The sequence below is a fragment of the Ptychodera flava genome, chromosome 11, assembly GCF_041260155.1.
Source record: "Ptychodera flava strain L36383 chromosome 11, AS_Pfla_20210202, whole genome shotgun sequence".
Lineage (NCBI taxonomy): Eukaryota > Metazoa > Hemichordata > Enteropneusta > Ptychoderidae > Ptychodera > Ptychodera flava.
The window spans coordinates 16,737,000-16,757,184 of NC_091938.1; the positions used below are offsets into that span (position 1 = coordinate 16,737,000).

Here is a 20,185-nt window from a genome sequence, read left to right on the forward strand (position 1 = left end):
AATGCTTCTCTCGCTGTGATGGAATTTTTTGTCATGTTGCCGTGGTTTTTGTGACATGTGTGTCAAGTGGGGTGATTTAAATCAAAGACAATATACTCAAAACATCAAGGTTATTTGCTACATGTATGCTATTGAAAAGAGTGGTGTTACACGGATTTAAATAGGTGCCAGTGTTTATTTCATTCAGGGATTTCAATTTAATATGTTTTTCCCCGTACAGTTTGAGTGTTGGTGAGCAATTTACACCCAGTATTCAATGATGTTTATGATGTACATGTCATGTAAAGATCTCCCCAATATATCTGTATTGGGTTTTCAGAACTCGATCATTTCTCAACTGATTCGTGTGAAAGTACTTTTGACAACAAATATAGCTTCGCATGCATCACTCTTGCTGCTCCTGACAGAAATTTTGACAAATTTTTGTCTGTTTTGTGCTGGGGTTTACCTGTTCAGCCCCTGTTAACAGGTCCAAAAATCACCATTTATAACAATAGGTTTGGGCCAAACCATGGTGGTGGGAAGGGTATAATACAGTTGCTTACACATGCTGCTGCTTATGGTCAGAGCCCTCTCTATCTACCAGTGTGTGATTGTTGTACTTTTCTTTATAATATGTATTGTAATGGAATTGACAATGGTCAATCCAGCTGAATGCTTATTTCAGACAATTTTTATTTATTTTTGTATATTATTCATAGTGCTACTGTATGTTATTGGGAATCAACTGTATTTCAGATGAAATTGTCAGTTTCACAATTAAGACAATGAATGTACTCTTTTCCTGAAAAGTGGGCTAAATATTTTAAGATGTAAGACTCTCTCTCAGCACCTCACTGGCTACACACTGTGACTAGTGTAGCCTAGCTCAGTAAGCTGGCTGGTACAGCCTCATTGACTTTGTCAGCTTGCTGAACCAGGCAACACTATAGTGCGTATAGCCAGTAATGGGCTGTGAGATAGTCTAAAATACAAGTACTTTCTGCTCAACATTCACATCCACTGAAAATGGCGCATCAGGTTTTTCCCATTGGTTCAAACTAAAATTATACCAGTATAGTCAGAAAATCGCTAATTTTGACATCATGTTAAAAAAAAATATAAACTTGAAAGTAACTGACAGAAAAATAAAGTTTCCAATACCAGTACTGTACTAAACAATGTTAGAATGTAATGACACATTTTGTAATTTAATTTTTTGTACGCTATGTCAGTTCACACGTTGACCTTTTCCTGTTTATTTCTAGATTAACCTTTCACAGTGCAATGTGATGGGGGAAAAGGCAAATTGGAGAAATAATTTTTAGTTTGTGCGCGTTAAAATTAGACTCCAGTTTTAATCAGTTTCTATTGAAAGTGGACGCCAGTTTCCTGTTGAAAATTACACGCTTAGAAATTAGGCAGTTCAGTGGCATTGGGTAAGAATGAAGTCAATTTCATACTCAAAAAAGGGCTGAATATTTTGTTTCCTGAAAAACCATAAGAAGTGTCATAGAGTGGCTTTCATTAGCTCCTTGGCGCACAATCCCAGTCATGCCAACACCCTCTTAGCCATGGCAACAGCCTCTTATCCATGGCAACGAGCCCTGGAGCCTGTCTGCTCACATTCTTCAGCTGAGCACACGGCCTCTGCGTCAGAAATCTCACAGTGATGTTGGCATCTTTGTAGATCTATGGGACTGTCTATCTCAGTTCTGGCAAACGATCTCAGCTATTCAGACAGACAGACAGCTATTCCAAGCCCTCCACCTCTCACCTGTGTGAGTGCAGGAATCTAGCGCTACTGTCAGTCATCTACCAGGCTTCTCATCATTTGGTACTTCTGCTATGTTCATAAATAATGCTTCTTTTTCTCGTTTTTTACTGAACGCTCTTTACGTGAAGGCAAAATAAAAATTACAGGGAAGCTGACGACCCTATTTAAACCCTCCAACCTGAAGCATTTTTAAGCATTCTTCAAAAGTGTGCATGACTTTGCCGAATTTTACTGTGTTTTAATGGATTTCACCCCGTTAAAATAAGAAAAATTCATGACCAACCTCTTGTATTTCCTTATGGTATGTGAATGGGAACATATCCTGGGCCGCCTCCACAATTCGTCACCTAAACAAACTTTACCGGTAATAGCTTAACTAAATTTTGGTTTACTAATCTTTTAATATACGTTATTATGACACTAATGTCTAAATTAATCAGCTTATTTCAAAACATGTCTAGACCTGCTCTTAGATTCGAAGGCCAGATATCGAAAACTGCTTCAGATGGAATGTGCAATGTAGTAATATTTAAAGTATGAGGAAAAAGCCAAAAACAGAATGATCAAAAGTAAATCAACAAAGTGGGGCTTAGAAAGTCAGAATGGCTTTCATGTTAGCAGTGCCCATAAAAATACTTTACGACCAGCGTACAGTGGCCCAGAGCATTTCCATAATATGTTATGCCATATACCAGAGGAAATAAAGCATTCCATTAACTTTACGGCCGTACGAAGTTAAAAAAATATTCCTCTGTTTTGCAACACCTATAAATAACAATTGTGAGTCAAGTGTCGTCTGGATGTGTTATATAAATATTTTCATGGATATGTTGTAACTGAGTGACTGACTAATGACATTTCGCTGATCTCTGCACTGTGTTTATTCAAAATAAAATGTAAGTGATATCAGTAATTGCCCATCGGAGACATTTCAAACTTTTCTTACATTCCTGAGCTGTCAAAATGTGAAATTCTACCCATAACTCAAATGGTGTTTTTTTTTTTTTTCCCTTTCACTGTGTTTATTTCCAGTTGCCAATGAAAGAGCAGCGAAGGATGATTCGGCCGTCTATTCCAGAAATGGACATTTGTCAAGTAAGCTGTATTTTCAAAATTTATCGCATCGCAGAGAGTGGTCTATTGACAGCGTAAGATATAGCTGTGAAAATACTGTGCATTACTAAAGTCCGTATTGTTAGCACTTTGAAGTACACTTTGAAATTCCAGCTTTGAGTGATTTGCCCTGACTGTGCTTGTCACGTGAAACTGAAGTATTTGGCCTCTGCAAGCCACAGAATTGTGCTACTTCTTGTAACCCTAGGAAAGAACCATTTGATTTTGGGGGGTGGGGGTGGAATTGTGTTGGCAGGTGTGAAGAAGAAAACAAATTTGCTCCCATTACAGCTTGAAAAATAAAATTGTTCCAACAGAAAGTAGTAAAAAGAAATTTGCCTCCACAGCCCTTTCCCCAGAAATCAAATTCATCTCCCTTCAGAAACATTTGTGTGTTTAACATTGTCTTCCTTGACAGACACCATAGCAGGATACAGGTGTACTTTTGTCTTTTTTTGTTATAAATACAAGTACTCGGGAAGTAATTGAGAAATACCAGCTGCTTTCTTTCAATTGATTCGGATATCTGCTATCTGTATGTTAACACGAATCACAATTCTAATATCCGTTTACTTCATGATCTCGACAAAATTCATCATTCCTGATACCCGATTGGCAAAAATAATTAGAAATTTGACAAGCGATTAACAAATTCCTGCTTAAATTTCAGAGGTGTATGAAATTTCATGAACATATGTTCCTTCCCATGCCAGCGATGGCATCTTTTTTATCAAAGGAATTTTATGTCGTTGGTGGAGAAATTGAAATTAGCACTTATACACACATACTTGAGAGTTTAATTTCAGCAAGCACTGCCAAAAGCAAATAATGCGATGAATGTCTGTCTACATATCGCTATTGAAATGTTCGTGTAGTATTTGTGGTGACACAAAACTCAGAAATTCAGGGCGTGTTGATGAGGACTATCTTAAGGTAGAATATGCCCCAGGGAAAGATATTCTAGCTCCTAAATCTTTTAAATACTTTTGTGATCTACCACTTGTGTGGGCTCTTTTCGAAGCTCACGGGTAAATAAATTTTCACCGTTTCATTTTCTGAAAATCAGAAATTTAATTTATCCCCATAGAATTAACACAGGGATGGCAACCATTATGAATTTTAAATATCGGTAAATTTAAGGTAATTTGTTTCTCTGGTAGCAAAATTTACACTGGGTGCCCCTAGATACATTTTTAGCTACTATAGACTATAGTCTATAGAAGCTATTGGGATGGGTATCCGTCCGGCGTCCGTTGTCAGTCTGTATGTATGTATGTATGTATGTATGTATGTATGTATGTATGTCCGTTGTGAGGCGTCCGTCCACTCAAATATCTTGAGAACCGCAGTACTCACTGATTTGATATTTGTTGTGTAGATTAAAATATGATTTTGAGAAACTAATTTTTTTAATTTTTTGATATTGTTGAAAATAGGCAAATTAATGCCAAAAAGGTGTTTTTGGTAAAAAATCTTCTTCTTCATAACCGTGGTCAGACAGCTTTGTTATTTGGTATACAGGTCCCTGGGATAACTCGACTTAGATTTGTTCAAATTGTGATGAAATATGTAAATGTGTATTTTTAAGGAGTTTTTTTGTCATTTTTGGTCAAAGTTTGACTTACATTGTATGTAATTCTTGTACTGTATAAACCCTATCAATTCACCCAGAAAAAAATAATATGATTTTAAATAATTGAATTAATTAGGAAATCATCAAAGCCAAATAATTTTAGTGTGGAATTATCAGAAAGTACAACTTTTTTGACAGTTCATAGTGAATTGAGGATTAAAACATGTAAAGGCAACTTTCCTGAATCCCAACTTTGACATATACTGAACCGTCATTATTGTGCCCTGTATGTTATCTAAAGAAATTGCTCATAATAGTTTGTCATGATAGGGTGGTCAAATAAATAGAGATAGAGAAAATTCTAATTCCATTTATGGTTGACTTGGTAAGGATAAAATAAGATTACTTTTTGAGGAAAAAAATAGAGTGGTCAATTAAAAGAGTGGTCAAAGTGATAGGGTTTTTATGGTAAAGCTGGGCTGTAAGATTCCTCATGTGCTATTTATAGCAATTATGCAATCTGTGTAAACAGTGCAATGAAAGTGTAACATGATTCCTTATAATGCTTTTGATGACCTTGAACTTCTTAAGTTTCAAACATTTGTCTCTTCAGTGTGCTTTCTCTGAGTACGTACAGTCTCAACTTATTCAACAGAACTTACTTTATAACCTGACAGATATACTGTTATTTTATGACGTAAATCTTGATTTAAGCAAGTCTTGTTTACTTTAATTAGAATGTAATTAACTCTCGTTTATTTGCTATTATAGACTAATATAGTCTGATGAAATATGCAAATCTGTATTTTTACGGAATTTTTTTCCATTTTTGGTCAGGCCATCCTGAAATGAGCTATCAAAGATATCCACCTTCTTCATCAATACATGTGTCACAAAAGGTTATTCTCTACATAACACAGCAGAGCTCTGTCAACTGTTGAGTCGCTTGTTTTTTCAAAACCGCTGGTCAGACAGCTTTAATATTTGGTTTACATGTCCCTAGGATGACCTTAGTGAGATAATTTCATACAGTCAGGATATACTTAATTTTGTATCCATGTCTATAGTAGCTTCAGGGACTTTGGCCCTATGTTTGTATTCATGTTTGATTTTGAAAGAAAATTGTTAAAAGTTTCCTTAAGGAGACTTTGAGTGGAAGTTGAAGTCTTTCAATGTTGAGGTGCAATGCTATGTACCAGTACCTTATCCCTTTGAGTGCTATAATTTTTTCCCTCCAAAATTTTAGTCAACATTTTACCAATTTTTTAGAATTTTTCGGTAATTTTGTTGATAAGTTTGGACCAAATGGACATCACATTTCATTGGCTAAAGCTTCTTGTCAAAATTTTGGCAAAAATTTGAAAAAAGTTGACTGGGGTATATTTTATAAAGGCAACGAAAATTAACTTTGGCGTCCAAAGGGTTAGGAAATAGCACACTGTACGCAGGAGTGATTGAGTAGCCCATTAGCCTAGTTTTCTAGCATCTGCTGTTGGTGGAAAGTATTTCAGTGTGGTCAAACACTCAAAGGACGAGAAAATGTGCAAAGAACGATGACGACATCTGTAATTCACTAAAGGGCATTTCATCCATCATGTCAAATTTGCAGCCAACTCGGGTCAAAGCTGGGTTAACAGTGAGTTGACCGATGACACACAGCTGTCCGCTATCAAATTGGCTTTCGTTTAAAATTTGACACGCTGCTCCCAGAGTCTGACTAGTTTTTTTGCCAAGACACTTTAATGGATCAGAGAAGAAGATATAGGAGGGGAAGAAAATAACAAATAAGACGAAAGAAGTGTGTTGATGTATCTGAAGAATTCATGTCGTGACAGTGCCTGTTGGTGATGAACAGCGCCATCTGCAGCAATAATTTATTTTGTCATTCCCTTTTGTTTTTCTGAGTGAATCCAGAGGTATTAAGCAACAGCTGGCTGAGTTGTTGTAATATCCTGAAAGCACATGTTGTAATTATTGTTATTTCTATTTACGGATAAGGACAATGCAGCATAATAAATTATTTTGCAATGGAAAATTATTATTGGTTACTCAGAAAATAGCAAATTTTACACTGGATTATACATGTACATGTACTTTAGATTCTGATAATGATTCTGCACTCTATACAAGCTATAGCTACATTTTGTTCCAAAGTTGACTGTTTGTCAAAAAATGATATATCAACACTTTCCTAATACGCAAAGAAGACAGTTATAAAGTCTTACCTGCTTATATTACATCGAGGTAGCAGAAATGTTTAAGGTCAACTACGGTATATTACTGTCACCTTAAACCCTTTCAAGAACAGAATTGTCAAGTTCATTGTCCTGTATAAAGTCTATATTATGAAAGGAGGATTGTGTGACTTCAATGTTTGTTTTTCATGTAGGTTAAAATTGATAAAATGTTATCATTGACATTGTGATGAATTATCAGTATTTGACCAAAACCTGTGCAAGGCACAGGAAAAATTGTCGAGCCTGTCATATTCTGGAATTTCACCTGCATGACAAACACACAGAGGAATGAAAACTCTAAACAAGTCTTGCTGTTTCTATCAATCAGACAGATTCTTTGCCAACTGCTTTTACCAACTTTCATATTCTTGATCCATCGGTCCTGGTCGGAGTGTGGCTTTTTGCCATTGAAAGGTATTGTACTCACATTGTACCGAGAATACTTTAAGTTTTGCTGAAGCATCGTAAATAGCAAAAGCAATCATCTCACGTAACCATGGATTGGCATCTTGTATTACTTCTCTTACTAATTCTGATAAGTTTTAGTTTGAACGAAAGACCTATGAGCTGCAACTTTTTTGTTTCTTTCATGATTTTACTGTCTAACTGAAATTATTTCATCTTATCAGGCTGAGGATACAAGCATTTTGAAAAAGTCATGTGAACTGTACTTGCAAAAATTGTGAACAAGATGAATACTATAATACAAATGATTGACCGGCTTAAATATGGCCGCCTCCATGCAAATATGAAGTAAATAGCAGAAATGGTGCATACATGTATGTGTATTGGAATCTCCACAGAAACAACATGGTGGCATACATCAGAACAACTGCCACCTAATATCATCCTCTCTCATATTTTATTCCCTCTCTTCTTTGTAACATGGTCACTTCTAAAATGGCAGGAAAATAAAAATGAAGTTGCTGAAATGACTGTTGGTTCCAGCACAACTGAGTGTACAAATAACTTGAAATTGCTACATTGATAAAAAATATCAGAGAAAATGAAAAAAAAAACGTTTTTTGGGTTCAAAATATTACAAAGAGTTGCAACTCATGGGTCTTTCTAGTTGAAATTTTTTGTAATACGAGAACTTCCAATTTTGCCTGTATAAGACATGCTGTCTGAGATTCAGATATGTTCATCTTATCTGCTGAAGTGTATACTATGCAAAGCATACACTCGTATCAAGCACTTTTGAAATGTGTGATTGATTAACATAAGCTGTGCTTCAAATATGTATATTCTTGCTAACAACTTGGCCATGCGTGTCAGTAATTAACATTTACTAACCAAACCAGCAAATAAATGCCTCCAGAACTTACAAGAGCCATTACTGTGTTATTCAAGCCATTATCCAAATCTCATCCAAATTCATGATCTCTCATTATCTAAATTACTTCCCTCATACTCAGAGCTACGGTACTTACATCATTTTCAATGTAGCAGTATGAGACTTACATGTACTTTACATCGTATCCACTCTACCATGGGTAGCTCCTCAGAAAAATTTATAACTGCAGAACCCAAGGGAAAGATGATACTCCTTCCGTTTATCCAGGGGCATTTCAATTTATCCAGGGGCATTCCCATTTATCCAGGTGCATTCCAATTTATCCAGGTGCATTCAGAGGGACAATAGCCGTAGCTTTTGATGATATATTCATTATTTCTATTCCAGAAAACAACTGCATTTTCTTATTCCTCTGTGTAATTCACATTGAAATAAGCGTGAAATGTCAGTCTTGTCAACAAAATGCATCGTTTGCTTAGAATATCCAACATTATTGTTGACAAAAAGAAATTCTAATTTCAGACTGGACTAAAAATAAAAAGCCAGTTTTTGACAACAAGGTCAACCATGACATCAGGCTGTGTTGACGGGTTTATTATACCGTACTGTGGTATACTCATCTAAAATTGTAGCTACATGTAATGGAGCTGTAAAGGGACAGTATCTGTAACTTTTTCACCATATTTGTTTTTTAAGTCAACTTCAGTGTCTAGTGTCTTGTTCTACCCCCCAAAGCATGTTGAAATATACAGAATTCAGCTTGTCATCCCAGCCTGTACATGTATAGACTATATTGTTATTGTTGACAAGTGAATTCTGGTCTGGACTAGAATTCAAATGTAAACAATAACGGTGCATTTGGATGTATACGTGTTGTGTTGACAAGCTAAATAGTTTGTGTTTCAACGTGTTTTGGGGAATTTAACAAGAAGTTAGAATTGACACACGAAACAAAAATAGTGAAAAAAAACCATCAAATATTAGTCCCTCAAAATGGAGCTTATTTAATCTTGAACGTGCCAGTCTACACGTATCACCATTAGGTGATTCAACATATTTGTACAGAGAAACATGGTTTGTAGCTTATGAAGGTAACTCCACACCTTACACTTGAAAACACCTGGGGCTATCTTATTCTTCATTTGATCCATGCATTTTCAAATATTGGTAATGCTGATTTTTCGTTTCTAACAGAATTGAACTTTGCTTTAAAAAAAACTAACACCCTCATCAGCTTTATTTCTAACCAAAGAATTTTTCTTCATAACATTAGCATTGATGGCATGTGAAATTAGGTTTGCATGCTGGGATATCTTGCCTTTTTTTTCACTGTAATCCTTATTATCTTTATGGTGATTATCATAATTGTTATTATCATTTTTAATGGTCATAATTTGAAATTTGGTTTATCGCTGCATCGGGTGAGGGTGCCTGTCTTACTTTCTTTTTTTTGTTTTCTTTTTTCTTTTGCTCTTTCCATTTTTGTTTTCCAAGGGACTGAATCTTTTACAGTGTTCAAGCGATCCAATTCTAGTTCTAAGAAGGCCTTTGGTTCAACAGGCACTCCGCACGGCCGGGAGGAGGAAGACCCCGGCTCTCTGGACTTGGGGACAGAGTATCTCCCGCACATTGACACCGCCGAAGCCGTGGACAAGGCCGCGGCCAGGATAAGATACCTCGTGCGTCACTTGGAGAAAGGAGATGTACCTTTATCTGATCTGAAGAAGAATCTGGAGTACGCAGCAAGCGTCTTAGAAACAGTCTATCTTGATGAGACAAGGTGAGCTCATTTACTTTGCCATCGGTGTTGTTGTCCGTCGTACTGTTATGGGATCCTCATATGTGCTTCCCAACACAGCTGTATGACCCTACAGGTGTATAAAGCCCTCTGAATTGACATATCATGTGGCCAGGTATGTAAGCGGTCTGAAATCACCAAAGTGCGCTGGCAATCTGCGCCGGCGCATTTCAAACTGCGCCCCCATTTTGCGCCGGTATATTGCGCCGCCCAAACTGCGCCCTTACTCTGCGCCAAAACACTTTCTCCAAGTGTCACAACATCGAGTAGTCGCACTTGCGTAGCAGGACGCTTTAGCAGTGTAGACTGTAGATATTAATATCCGTGCCTAAAAAATGCAGCTCGAAAAATGACGTGAATTTGTAACAAGCTTAATATAATAGTAGTTGTTTTGGGACTACGCACATACGTACGTGGACACATGGAGGTAGTTAGCGGACAGTACCATAAGTTGCTTCTCAAACAGGAGCTTGCAGTAAAGAAATTTTCTTTCAATAAGGTGTGAAAATATATCTTTCGCCAGTAAGATTTTTGACAAGTTTTCAGAATGGAGTCTCGGAGGTACGAGACCATGTTATGTTTGTATGGGACGGATTACACTCACTTGGCGGTATCGTGAAAGGATATGGCTTCAGCAGCAGTCAAAATTTGTGAATTTTGCATCTCCATTAAAGGCCAGGGACTTGATACCCGGGATCAAGTTAATCCCGTTCACCTTTGACATTCACGGACGGGATCGAGTGTTTATGTCTGTGTAAATTACGGTCACGATTAGTGTGCACAGGAGGTTGTAAACAGGCCAATGTGTTGACATGCAAACAACAGATTATACGACACTGAATATAACGGCAAGACCAGTATACATGTACAGAGAAACAACGTTTCATGAAGCCCACAATGCATGTAGCAATAACAGGTGGGTGTACTTCAACAGAAATGAAAAAGGTACAGTCAATCCACGACGCCGCTGCAACTGGCGTTATTACGTTCCGAATTCGGCTTACCCGGGGCTCTGGCTGCAACTGTACAATTATTGCAGCTAAACGATAGCTTAGATGTCGTGCCATTGCCAAGATACTCTGCTGTTTCCGATCGTTTTGTCTACAGAACTACTAAAAACTCTCTCAATGCGACAAGAAAAAATAATTACAGTTTGAAATCGGTACATTAACTTATATTTATAAAAATAATAAAATGTGACATCACCGATCATAAGAAACGTGGTGTTGAAGAACATATATTTTTGAACAGAAGACTACGGCGACCATTTTCTGTAAGTATACATGTAATCTAACTTTAGCAAACTTGCAAGTCAAACATCCGAAGAGTAACGTCAATATTTTTGGTTTTGTTCTACTCATGTTATAAAATAAGTCAAATTTCGGGAAAGTATCTGTACATTTTCGATATCTGTGCAGCGCAAATGTGTAAACCGACCCTGCATTTATCCATCCGAAAGACCATGATCAGTTCAGGACTGCATAAACCCCTCTCTCTCTCTCTCTCTCTCTCTCTCTCTCTCTCTCTCTCCTTCTCTGTCTCTCTGTCTCTCTCTCCCAAAAGTTTAGCCATTTGATGTTTTATTTTGCCGACATTTATTTAACGTTTCACGATCACCGCTCAATGTTGATGTCGATTTTGATTTACGAAGTTTCTTCGTAACTAGAGACATGTCACGGCCTGGAGCTAGTTTTCACTATAAAACATTCTCTGTAAACGTTTTTGCTTCCGAATGGAGGTGACAGGTGACTTCGTGTGTAAAATATTGAATGGCAATATGAATTTCACCGTTAAGAAAGTCTATGACTTTCAAACTAGTCGCACAAACAACAATAAACATGGCGGAGCAACGATACCGACATATTTTTTTCCTCGACCTCTGATGAGAGCGACTCGCTGAAATTTTCCTACCTGGTATTGGTAAGTATTTGGCTTTGCCCCGTGTGCTGGGTTATGTACACGTAAACTAATTATACAAAAGTTGTATTCACTGTAAATCAATAAGCCTTTCGAACACGAAAGATATTCGGATATCTGAACCTCAACATCGGTTACGCAGCTCGAAAGTTATCCTCCGAAACAGGACAGGAACATTGCTCAAAGCCGGATTTCGTATGGTATATAGATATGGAAACACGCGGCTCATTGTTAGAAAGCATGCAATGCATGATGCTCCCTAGCTTGGTCCTTGGATTGTTGCCTTCCGTCTCGCCAATTGCCTAACAATCACAGGATTCAGTCACATGTGTCTTCAAATTTTGATACATTAATTCTACCATCATCAAGCACGGAACACATCAAAAAACAATGGTCGCGGCTACGGGTTCAAGGACGTTCACGGGGAGAAACACCACGGATTTGTCGCAGAATTGTTATGACTAGCTTTATGGAGAATATTGGCGATCAGTGGATGGTCGCACATCGAACCGACGCCAAGATAAAAATATGATGTCCGAAAAGTTTAGTTTTGTTTTATTCAACTGAGTCATCGCCTTTGTTATCGCCTAAACATCCTCGGGTTTTGTTTTGTTTTCGGGCAGACTGCAACATGAATATCTTCCAAATGCATAGCGTACGGCCGTTCATGCAATCATAGACCCATGTGCTTTGGCAAACGGGCCAATTTTTTTGTACGTCGGTTAGAAACTAATGACAATATAGGTGAAGATGTTACATCTGTCAAATTAGGACAGAGTATTGAAGATTAAATTACTTTCATCGATCGACAAAGAAGAGAAAGAATGAGTCAGTGAATATCGAATCATAGACGGGAGAATCGAGGGTTTATGATCAATTGGGAACAAAAATATTTCGATTAATTGACTAACACAACCAAAAAGGAAATTTTATTCAACTTTGAAAAAAGTCACCGCCTTCCGTTAGCATAGGATTCCATGCAATGGACCAACACATGATGTCGTTTAGGTCCTCAAAATCTTCTAAAACGGCACGACGATAATAACTAAAATGAATGAACAATTAAAAGCCCGTATTTAAATGACACGATATCAGTTGTCGTTTCAATTTTTTTCCTTTCTGTTAGAAACTCCACGATGATGTTTTGGAAATCAAACGGAAAATGCCATATTCTCGGTGCTCCGATTGATCCGTCCATTGAAGTAAATTTCACTTCCATGATTCGCCCATGCATGTAAAAAAAATAGATGATCCGCCTCAGTAAATATCTGAAGTTTCTACAGGAAATCTCTCGTCCGTTCACGGATCTTTTTTCGTCTTTAATTTTAGTTTCAAGTTGTTTATAGGGTAAGGAAGCTAGAAATCCATCAAAACATCGCTCCAGGGTCTATGATCAAAAGTATGAGCGCGTTTTGTCATCAGCTGTCAGCAGGTCGTTTTCCAAACCGCGACAGGGACTCGAAAACCCGCCATAGTGTCACAGGACGGTAGACGTAATTGTGTGCTATCGTTTGGTCCGTTTCAAGGTTAATTGACTCTGAATAACCTAATCACGGTCGTGACTCCCGTTTTTGACATAACTATATAAATACCCATCGGGATTGAGTGTTCATGGCGTCCCCTTTCACTTTGACCAGCACTTTGAATCAGTCTGTGAATCGTACGTCCCATCCCGATCAGTCTCTCGTTGATTTTTAAAACCTGGTAAATAAAGTTCTTCGTAGTCAGATATAATATTCTATTCTCCGTTATGTAAAGATGAATGTCTCATTCATATTTTTATTTAAACGAATATATCAACTTCTTGGTGTTTGGAAATAAGTGTGTTGCAATAATTTCCATCGGGGACTTCAATGATGAATTCTCTCAGCGGTTCGCTCATGATACACAGCACTGTACTTCCATGGAGATCGTATCGCTGTTTTAGCTTTGATCGTAAGTTTTCATTCGACCAAGGTGATGAAATTAATGCTGACAAGCACTAACTATGTACAGACCGAGTTCACTTCACATTCTCACTATCGCCCGCACTTTCAAAGTGAGCACGTACACTTCAAGCCCTCACATTCGCTCTCCTAACTTTAGCCTCGCACTTGTCGATTTCCGGTACCCTTACATACCTTACGTCAGAAAGTCAGTCGTAAGGACGGTCGCATTTGCTGTTTGCAAGTTAAATGGGAGTCTCAGACCCAGTCTCAAATTCACTCGCAAACGTACATCACAAAGCGAAATGGGAGTCTCAAGTTCAGTCGCAAACGTGATCGCACTTTGACTCTTCTATGAACTGAGAGTGTCAGAATCAGTCGCATTCCTTATCATTTGGGGTCGTCATGAGTTGGAAGTAGCAATTATTGGACGATTCAAAGGTCGCAGAATTAGAGCAAGAATTACGGTCCAAGAGGTTCCGATCAAACAAGGGAATGAGTATGGAGTGTCCGGTTTACGGCTGCACCGCCTATTCAGACAGTGAGACAGCTAGGACACTCTCGCCATATACTGAGTATAGAGTTACCCTACGAAACGTATAATGGCAGAGATATTTGGCCATGGAAATAGTTTGAGAGTAAAATTTAGCGTCTTTTTTAACTGTGAAAGTATTTACCGACAAGGTTCGGGTAGAAACTACAAACAGATTCAAAGGTCGATTTACGATGCAAATGACACTCGACTGGCCGAGTTACCTTCCCTTTCGGGTGATGTTATTACATACTTCACATACGTGTCGGAAAAATTACTCCCATCCTCCACATTTTAGTGACAAATTTCACCATATTCCCCACGAAAAACATGAATATTTCTTTGAAATCGCCTGACTAAACCAAAATAGACTATTAATACCGTGCTTGACATTGAAACTTCGCAATGGCGTAGAGTAAGAGCGCAGTTTGGGCGGCGCAATATACCGGCGCAAAATGGGGGCGCAGTTTGAAATGCGCCGGCGCAGTTTGCAGGCGCACTTTGGTGATTTCAGATCGCTTACATAGCTCCATGTGGCCATGGATGGACTGAATACAATCTGCAGGAAAGAGAGTGTGTCTGTGGTATGAAACGGTGTATCTGATTGGTCAAATTTCAGTCAGGCTGCCTGTGACTATCATGATATCTAATTGGCTGCAAGGGATCCCCAGAGGAAGTCTTTTAGTAGGAACCAGTGTACCTGATTAAGTTTCAGAGAAGCAATCAGTAGTAGCATATCATAAGTAATATCTGGTTTCTGGCAATCAAGTTGCTGCAATCCTCTGAAATATTTACCCAGGGTAATGTGGTTTGTTGCCCTGAAATGAGGCCATTACATGTATGTAGCTTGCCAGTACACTATTAGAAGGTCAGTCTGCTCCGTATTTGATTGTGATATTCCGCCAGCAGTAGCCTTTCACTTTTAAAGGTGCTTGAAACGGATTGATGGTGCTCCAAGTCTGACCATTCTCAAATTGGCGTCTGTGTGATATATCAGAACACAGCATGACTCGCAAACATACTTTTCCAAGTGTGATTTGCTCAAATTTGACAATAAAATGCAATGTAGAGTGACCAGTATCTGTTCCAAAGATCTTGGAAATGATAAGGTCATACCTGCGTGAAATCGGTCAACACACGGGTACAGTAGCAATGGAAATAAAAGCTTGAATTGACATATCGTTATATCTTGTTTCACACCTGTCTAAGTAATTTTCCTCATCGGTGATTATGAGATATGATTTCTGTTAGCATGTGTGACAGTTACCATATATACTGTGTCTTTAAACAGTTACATTTCAAGACTGGAAGGTAAATGAAGGAGAGTTTTAAATGTGACAAGCCCTTCAATCTGCACACTGCAAATGAACAAACATCAAATTTCAACCATAAACTTCAGAAAATAAACAATAAACCACAAGTTTTCAAAATTCTGTTCTTTACTTTAAGTCAGACTCAACCCAGCATTTTCATGTGTTGTAGTAGTGACCCATAATAACTGCTCCCCTTCACCCCCCCCCCCCAACCAATGATCTTGTCCGCAGCTGTACCCTTGGTCCCTTCGTTAATTAAAAGTTAGATCACCCGGTAGCTTTCTCAGATTGTATGATTATGGCCAGAGGGGGCGCTCTGTATAGTCATTCTTTTAGAGTGGATTAATAAACTAGAGTTCAAAGGCTAAGGCACATACATCGGCCACTTCACTTTCATTTCAACTTTTCTTTCTTTCTAATCAAAAGTAATGCCTGTTCTAGGTATCAATAGTTAGAGCCAATTTTTACTGTTCATGTGCGTAGGTATTTTATATTGTTTACGCTCCTGCAAAAGACTCGTCACACATATGTACAGTAATTGCCACAAATCTGTGACATGACATTTCAAATCATTAACCCTTTAAGTGTTGTAATTTTTAACTAAAATTTTAGTGCAACATTTTACCAATTATAATGAATGTTTCTGTAATTTTTTTCATAGTTTTGAACCTAATGGACATTTCCTTTTATTGTCTACAGTTTTTTATCAAAATTTTGGCGAAAATCTGAAAAAAAAATTGACTGGCATATATTTTATTAATGCAACAAAACTTGACCTTGGGGCTCAAAGGGTTAAATCAGACATTAGATCGCTTGAAATCAGAGGTGCTAGTATACGCATGTATAGGCTAATTTGCAGTAAAAGTTCACAGCATAATATATTTTTTGATTTCATCATCATTCTAAATGACTTTGAGCAGTTTACTTGCATAATGCTTCAATTACCTTTTATTGCCAGGCACAACTATTAACTTTCCCTACATAGGGTTTTAAAATGAGGCAATCTGAAATTTTGCCTCTTTATCAACAAAAAGTTAAGGTACAATCAAAGGGCACAAACAGTTCGACACTGTGTATAAGAAAAGTTACACTGTTGCAGTGAGCAAAGGGTATATGATATATATATATATATATATTATATATATATATATATATATATATATATATATATATATATATATATATATATATATATATATATATATATATCATGTGTTCTGGTATACTGGTACATATATTACCATATATGTTTGGACTTATACAGAGCAGTGACCCATTTTTAAGGCAAGCTGAAGGTACTTGCTCTTAAGTATTACAACTTTAAGTAAAATGTTGAAAATCATTTTCATATACTTCATATTGTAAATTTACAAAATGTACGATGTACATAAACTCCCATTCCCCCCCCATCCTCCCTGCAAAAAACAAAGGAAAGCAGCGTTCCAGCAGCTGATCAGAGCCTTAAGCTACATGCTGTACAGTGATTTTTTTTTGCAATGAGTGTGCCTTCCACACGTACACATGATATACAACACTTGGTTGCTAGGTGACAGGCGTCAGTGAACAACAATGAAAAAAAGAAAACATTGAGGTTTGGCATCTCCATTGAGCCAGTAATGTGACCTGTACACAGGGGCCATGCTGTCAACTGTCCTAGGGCAATTGTTTGACTTAATTGAAGTTTGAAAGCGGAGCCTTTTTTTAAAAAAAACAGTGTCAGTCAATTTGCGGACAATACGTATGAATTTTAGGGCACAATCACCACATGTAAAGTTAGCATCTCCCACTCCCGATTAAAATATCTCCCTTCCAGCTTTTCATGACAAACATTGTTTGTTTTGCCGTTTATCTATACATAAAAACAAGGTGATTCATTAGTCAATGGTGGTTTATGGGTATCCCCTTGCGCAAGGTAACCCCCATATCAGTGCACTGCACTGGGAGCCTTATACGTATCTGCCGTGTGTGTGTGGACAATAGTGTGTGCATGTACGCACTTCTAGTCAATTGAAACCAGATTGAGTGACGGATTAAACCAGTCATCGGCCTCCACTATGCAAGGAAAAAGGTACAGTAGACTGCAGCACAGTGTCCTGTTTTGGGTTTTTTTGCCAGATAGTTTTTGATCAGCGATGTGGATAAGATTATCATGATACATTTCATTTGTACTAGAACGTTTACACAAAGTCAAGCTGATCATTTGTTTGTTCTGTGTTAAGGGATGACTCCTGTGTACTTTGCCTGTTATGGTTGTGTTGACGGTTGTTTCTGTAACAATCTGTGGTTTTATGGTAACCGTTGTGATTTTCATAAAACCAATCACCTTTGCAACATTGACTGTGAATTTTTTTACTGCTATATAAATGTCAAAGATATTATTCGCATTCAGCTGGTTTTCAGTAATTTCAGAGATCTGAAATATTTTTCAAAGTTTAATCTGTCTGAGTTTATGACGAACACAGCGTTGGTATGTAAATAATGGAACATATATGTTAGTGTGACAGAAGTTACACAGAGAGAGATCAGACTTCAAAAATTGCTGTCTATGTGAAATTAAACCATATATAATCTCAAACGGAAAATTCTGCTTGTACGGCAGAGACACAAAAATCCTTTGCTATTGCAATAAGTTATTTACAAGTCCCTTCAATGTTTTAGCGATACGTGTGTTCGAGCATGTACGTACGTACTTCCTTTATGTCATTGGAATGTCACTCTAATAATATTCACTGACTCCGCATGACACCTGAGCTCTTTCATAAGTATAAACGTCACATAAAAGCAACAGTGTCAGAGTTATAGAGACTTAAACTCTTTCTCACTCAAAGAGAGTCAAAAAGCCATTGATTTCCGTATAACTCTTTCTCACTCAAAGAGAGTCAAAAAGCCATTGATTTCCGTATGACTGCTCTTTGTCACATAGGCCTTTAACTTCTTTGTGAGTTTCACGCTATCTAGTTTGCAACAACTTGTCCAGGCTTGATTGTCTGGGTTCATATCATATCATAACAGTGGGTTCATATCATTGATTTTATTCTAAAGGTTTTGGTAGAGTGTTTTCTTTGATTTTTCAAGAGGTGGGAGTTTTTAATATATGCTTTATACGTCACTGGTGTTTGGAAAACTCTTTAAGGCTGTACTCAGCACAGTTTAGCAATTGTGTAGCAGGGTTAGTGTATCGATCAGTGTCAGCAATTTGACCTGACAAGCTATCAGGTGAATTCTGACCCCTGTGTTACTTGACATACTTCTTTATTTGATTTGAGTCAAGAGCGTTTTTTTTTTTTTTCCCATTTCTGACATTTTGTCGAGTACAATTCAAAAGTGTGAATCGTTTGGTCATGTGATTTATTAAAGTGTACTACATGCAGTTTATAGAGACAGATTCGGAATGATAGTGTGGCAGTATCAAGTGCTGTTCAGCTGAGTGATTTCAAATGCAATCATAATGTTAGGTGAGGTAGACAGCGGATGTATGTAACACCGTAATTATTAGGTAGCTGTGTCAAAGGTGATGATACTCAAATTCTGCATTCGACACTGAAAAATCTTGAAAAAAAAATTGTCTTGAGCTGAAAAAAATGTCTGCATTATATTTTGAAAGGTGACAAAAAATTGACTTTGGCACTCAAAGGGGTCAAAATTATTAATCTGTTATGAACACTTTCCACAGCGTCTCCTTTCAGTACTGTTATGTTTACGTTTTGCTGTGTAATAGTCGTGCTGGGCAATATGTTGTGACTAGTTTTCTGTATAGTGTCCATATTCTGTGATGCTCATGTTTGTACTGTGATGTGCACATTTTCTTGGCACCATTCCATGATGCTCAAGTTCTGTGATATTCATATTCTGCATTAAACCTTTATGTTCTGTGATGAGGTACGTTCATATACTGTTGTGTTCATGTTCTGTGACGCTCATATTCATTTATGTCTAATGCTCACAGTACTGGTACTTGTGAAACAATTGACAGCAGCTGATGATATCTTGCTCTATTGATTCCCTGTCCCCTATATAGGCGAGCGGCGAATCCACAAAAAGGGCCTTATTTTAGGAGTTTAATGTACCCACCTTACATACGGCCACATCATACGTCATTTGAAAGCTTATTATCTCTACTTTAAGAATATTGACGATGTGGAGCTGCCAATTAGGGCCATACCCCCCTAATTTGCATAATTCACACGGGTACCCAATTTGCAGAAATGCGATATAAAATTAGAAAAATCACTGTTAACTACTGTAAACATACTTTTAAACTATCGAGTGATATATCAAATGAAAGATATTTACATGTAGAATACGACTTTGATATCCAAAGACATATTTAAATTGATTTCACTGAAATATTTACATATTTATATTGAAAATAATATTTTCCTCTCTTGAATAACAATATTTTAAAAATTTTAACATATACAGCTACAACATACAGCTACATCATGCATCATTTGAAAGCTTATTATCTCTACTACAAGAAAATTGACATTGTTGAACTGTCAAGTAGGGCCATAGCCCCTGATTTGCATAATTTACAAGGGTATCCAATTTGCAGAAATGCAATAGAAAATTACAAATTTATTGTTCACTACTGTAAACATACTTTTAAACTATCGAGTGATATATCAAATAAAAGATATTTGCATGTAGAATACGACTTTGATATCCAAAGAGATATTTCAATTGGTTTCACTGAAATATTTTCATATTTATATTGAAAAATT

At 37.3% G+C, this 20,185-nt stretch overlaps 1 protein-coding gene across 20 annotated transcripts in view; it reads left to right on the plus strand.

Moving 5' to 3' along the window:
* The window catches only part of LOC139143659 (dual specificity calcium/calmodulin-dependent 3',5'-cyclic nucleotide phosphodiesterase 1A-like), a 280,905-nt gene that overhangs the window by 219,220 nt on the left and 41,500 nt on the right, over positions 1 to 20,185 (plus strand). For 7 of the 20 annotated variants that reach the window (XM_070714153.1, XM_070714164.1, XM_070714156.1 and 4 more), the window contains exons 2-3: positions 2,789 to 2,851; positions 9,471 to 9,756. In XM_070714153.1, coding sequence (XP_070570254.1) covers positions 2,789 to 2,851; positions 9,471 to 9,756 — 349 coding nt within the window. Of the gene's footprint in view, positions 1 to 2,788; positions 2,852 to 6,809; positions 7,094 to 9,470; positions 9,757 to 17,391; positions 17,530 to 20,185 lie in introns of those variants that run through there. The other 13 variants (XM_070714154.1, XM_070714163.1, XM_070714170.1 and 10 more) reach the window with 5 other exon arrangements.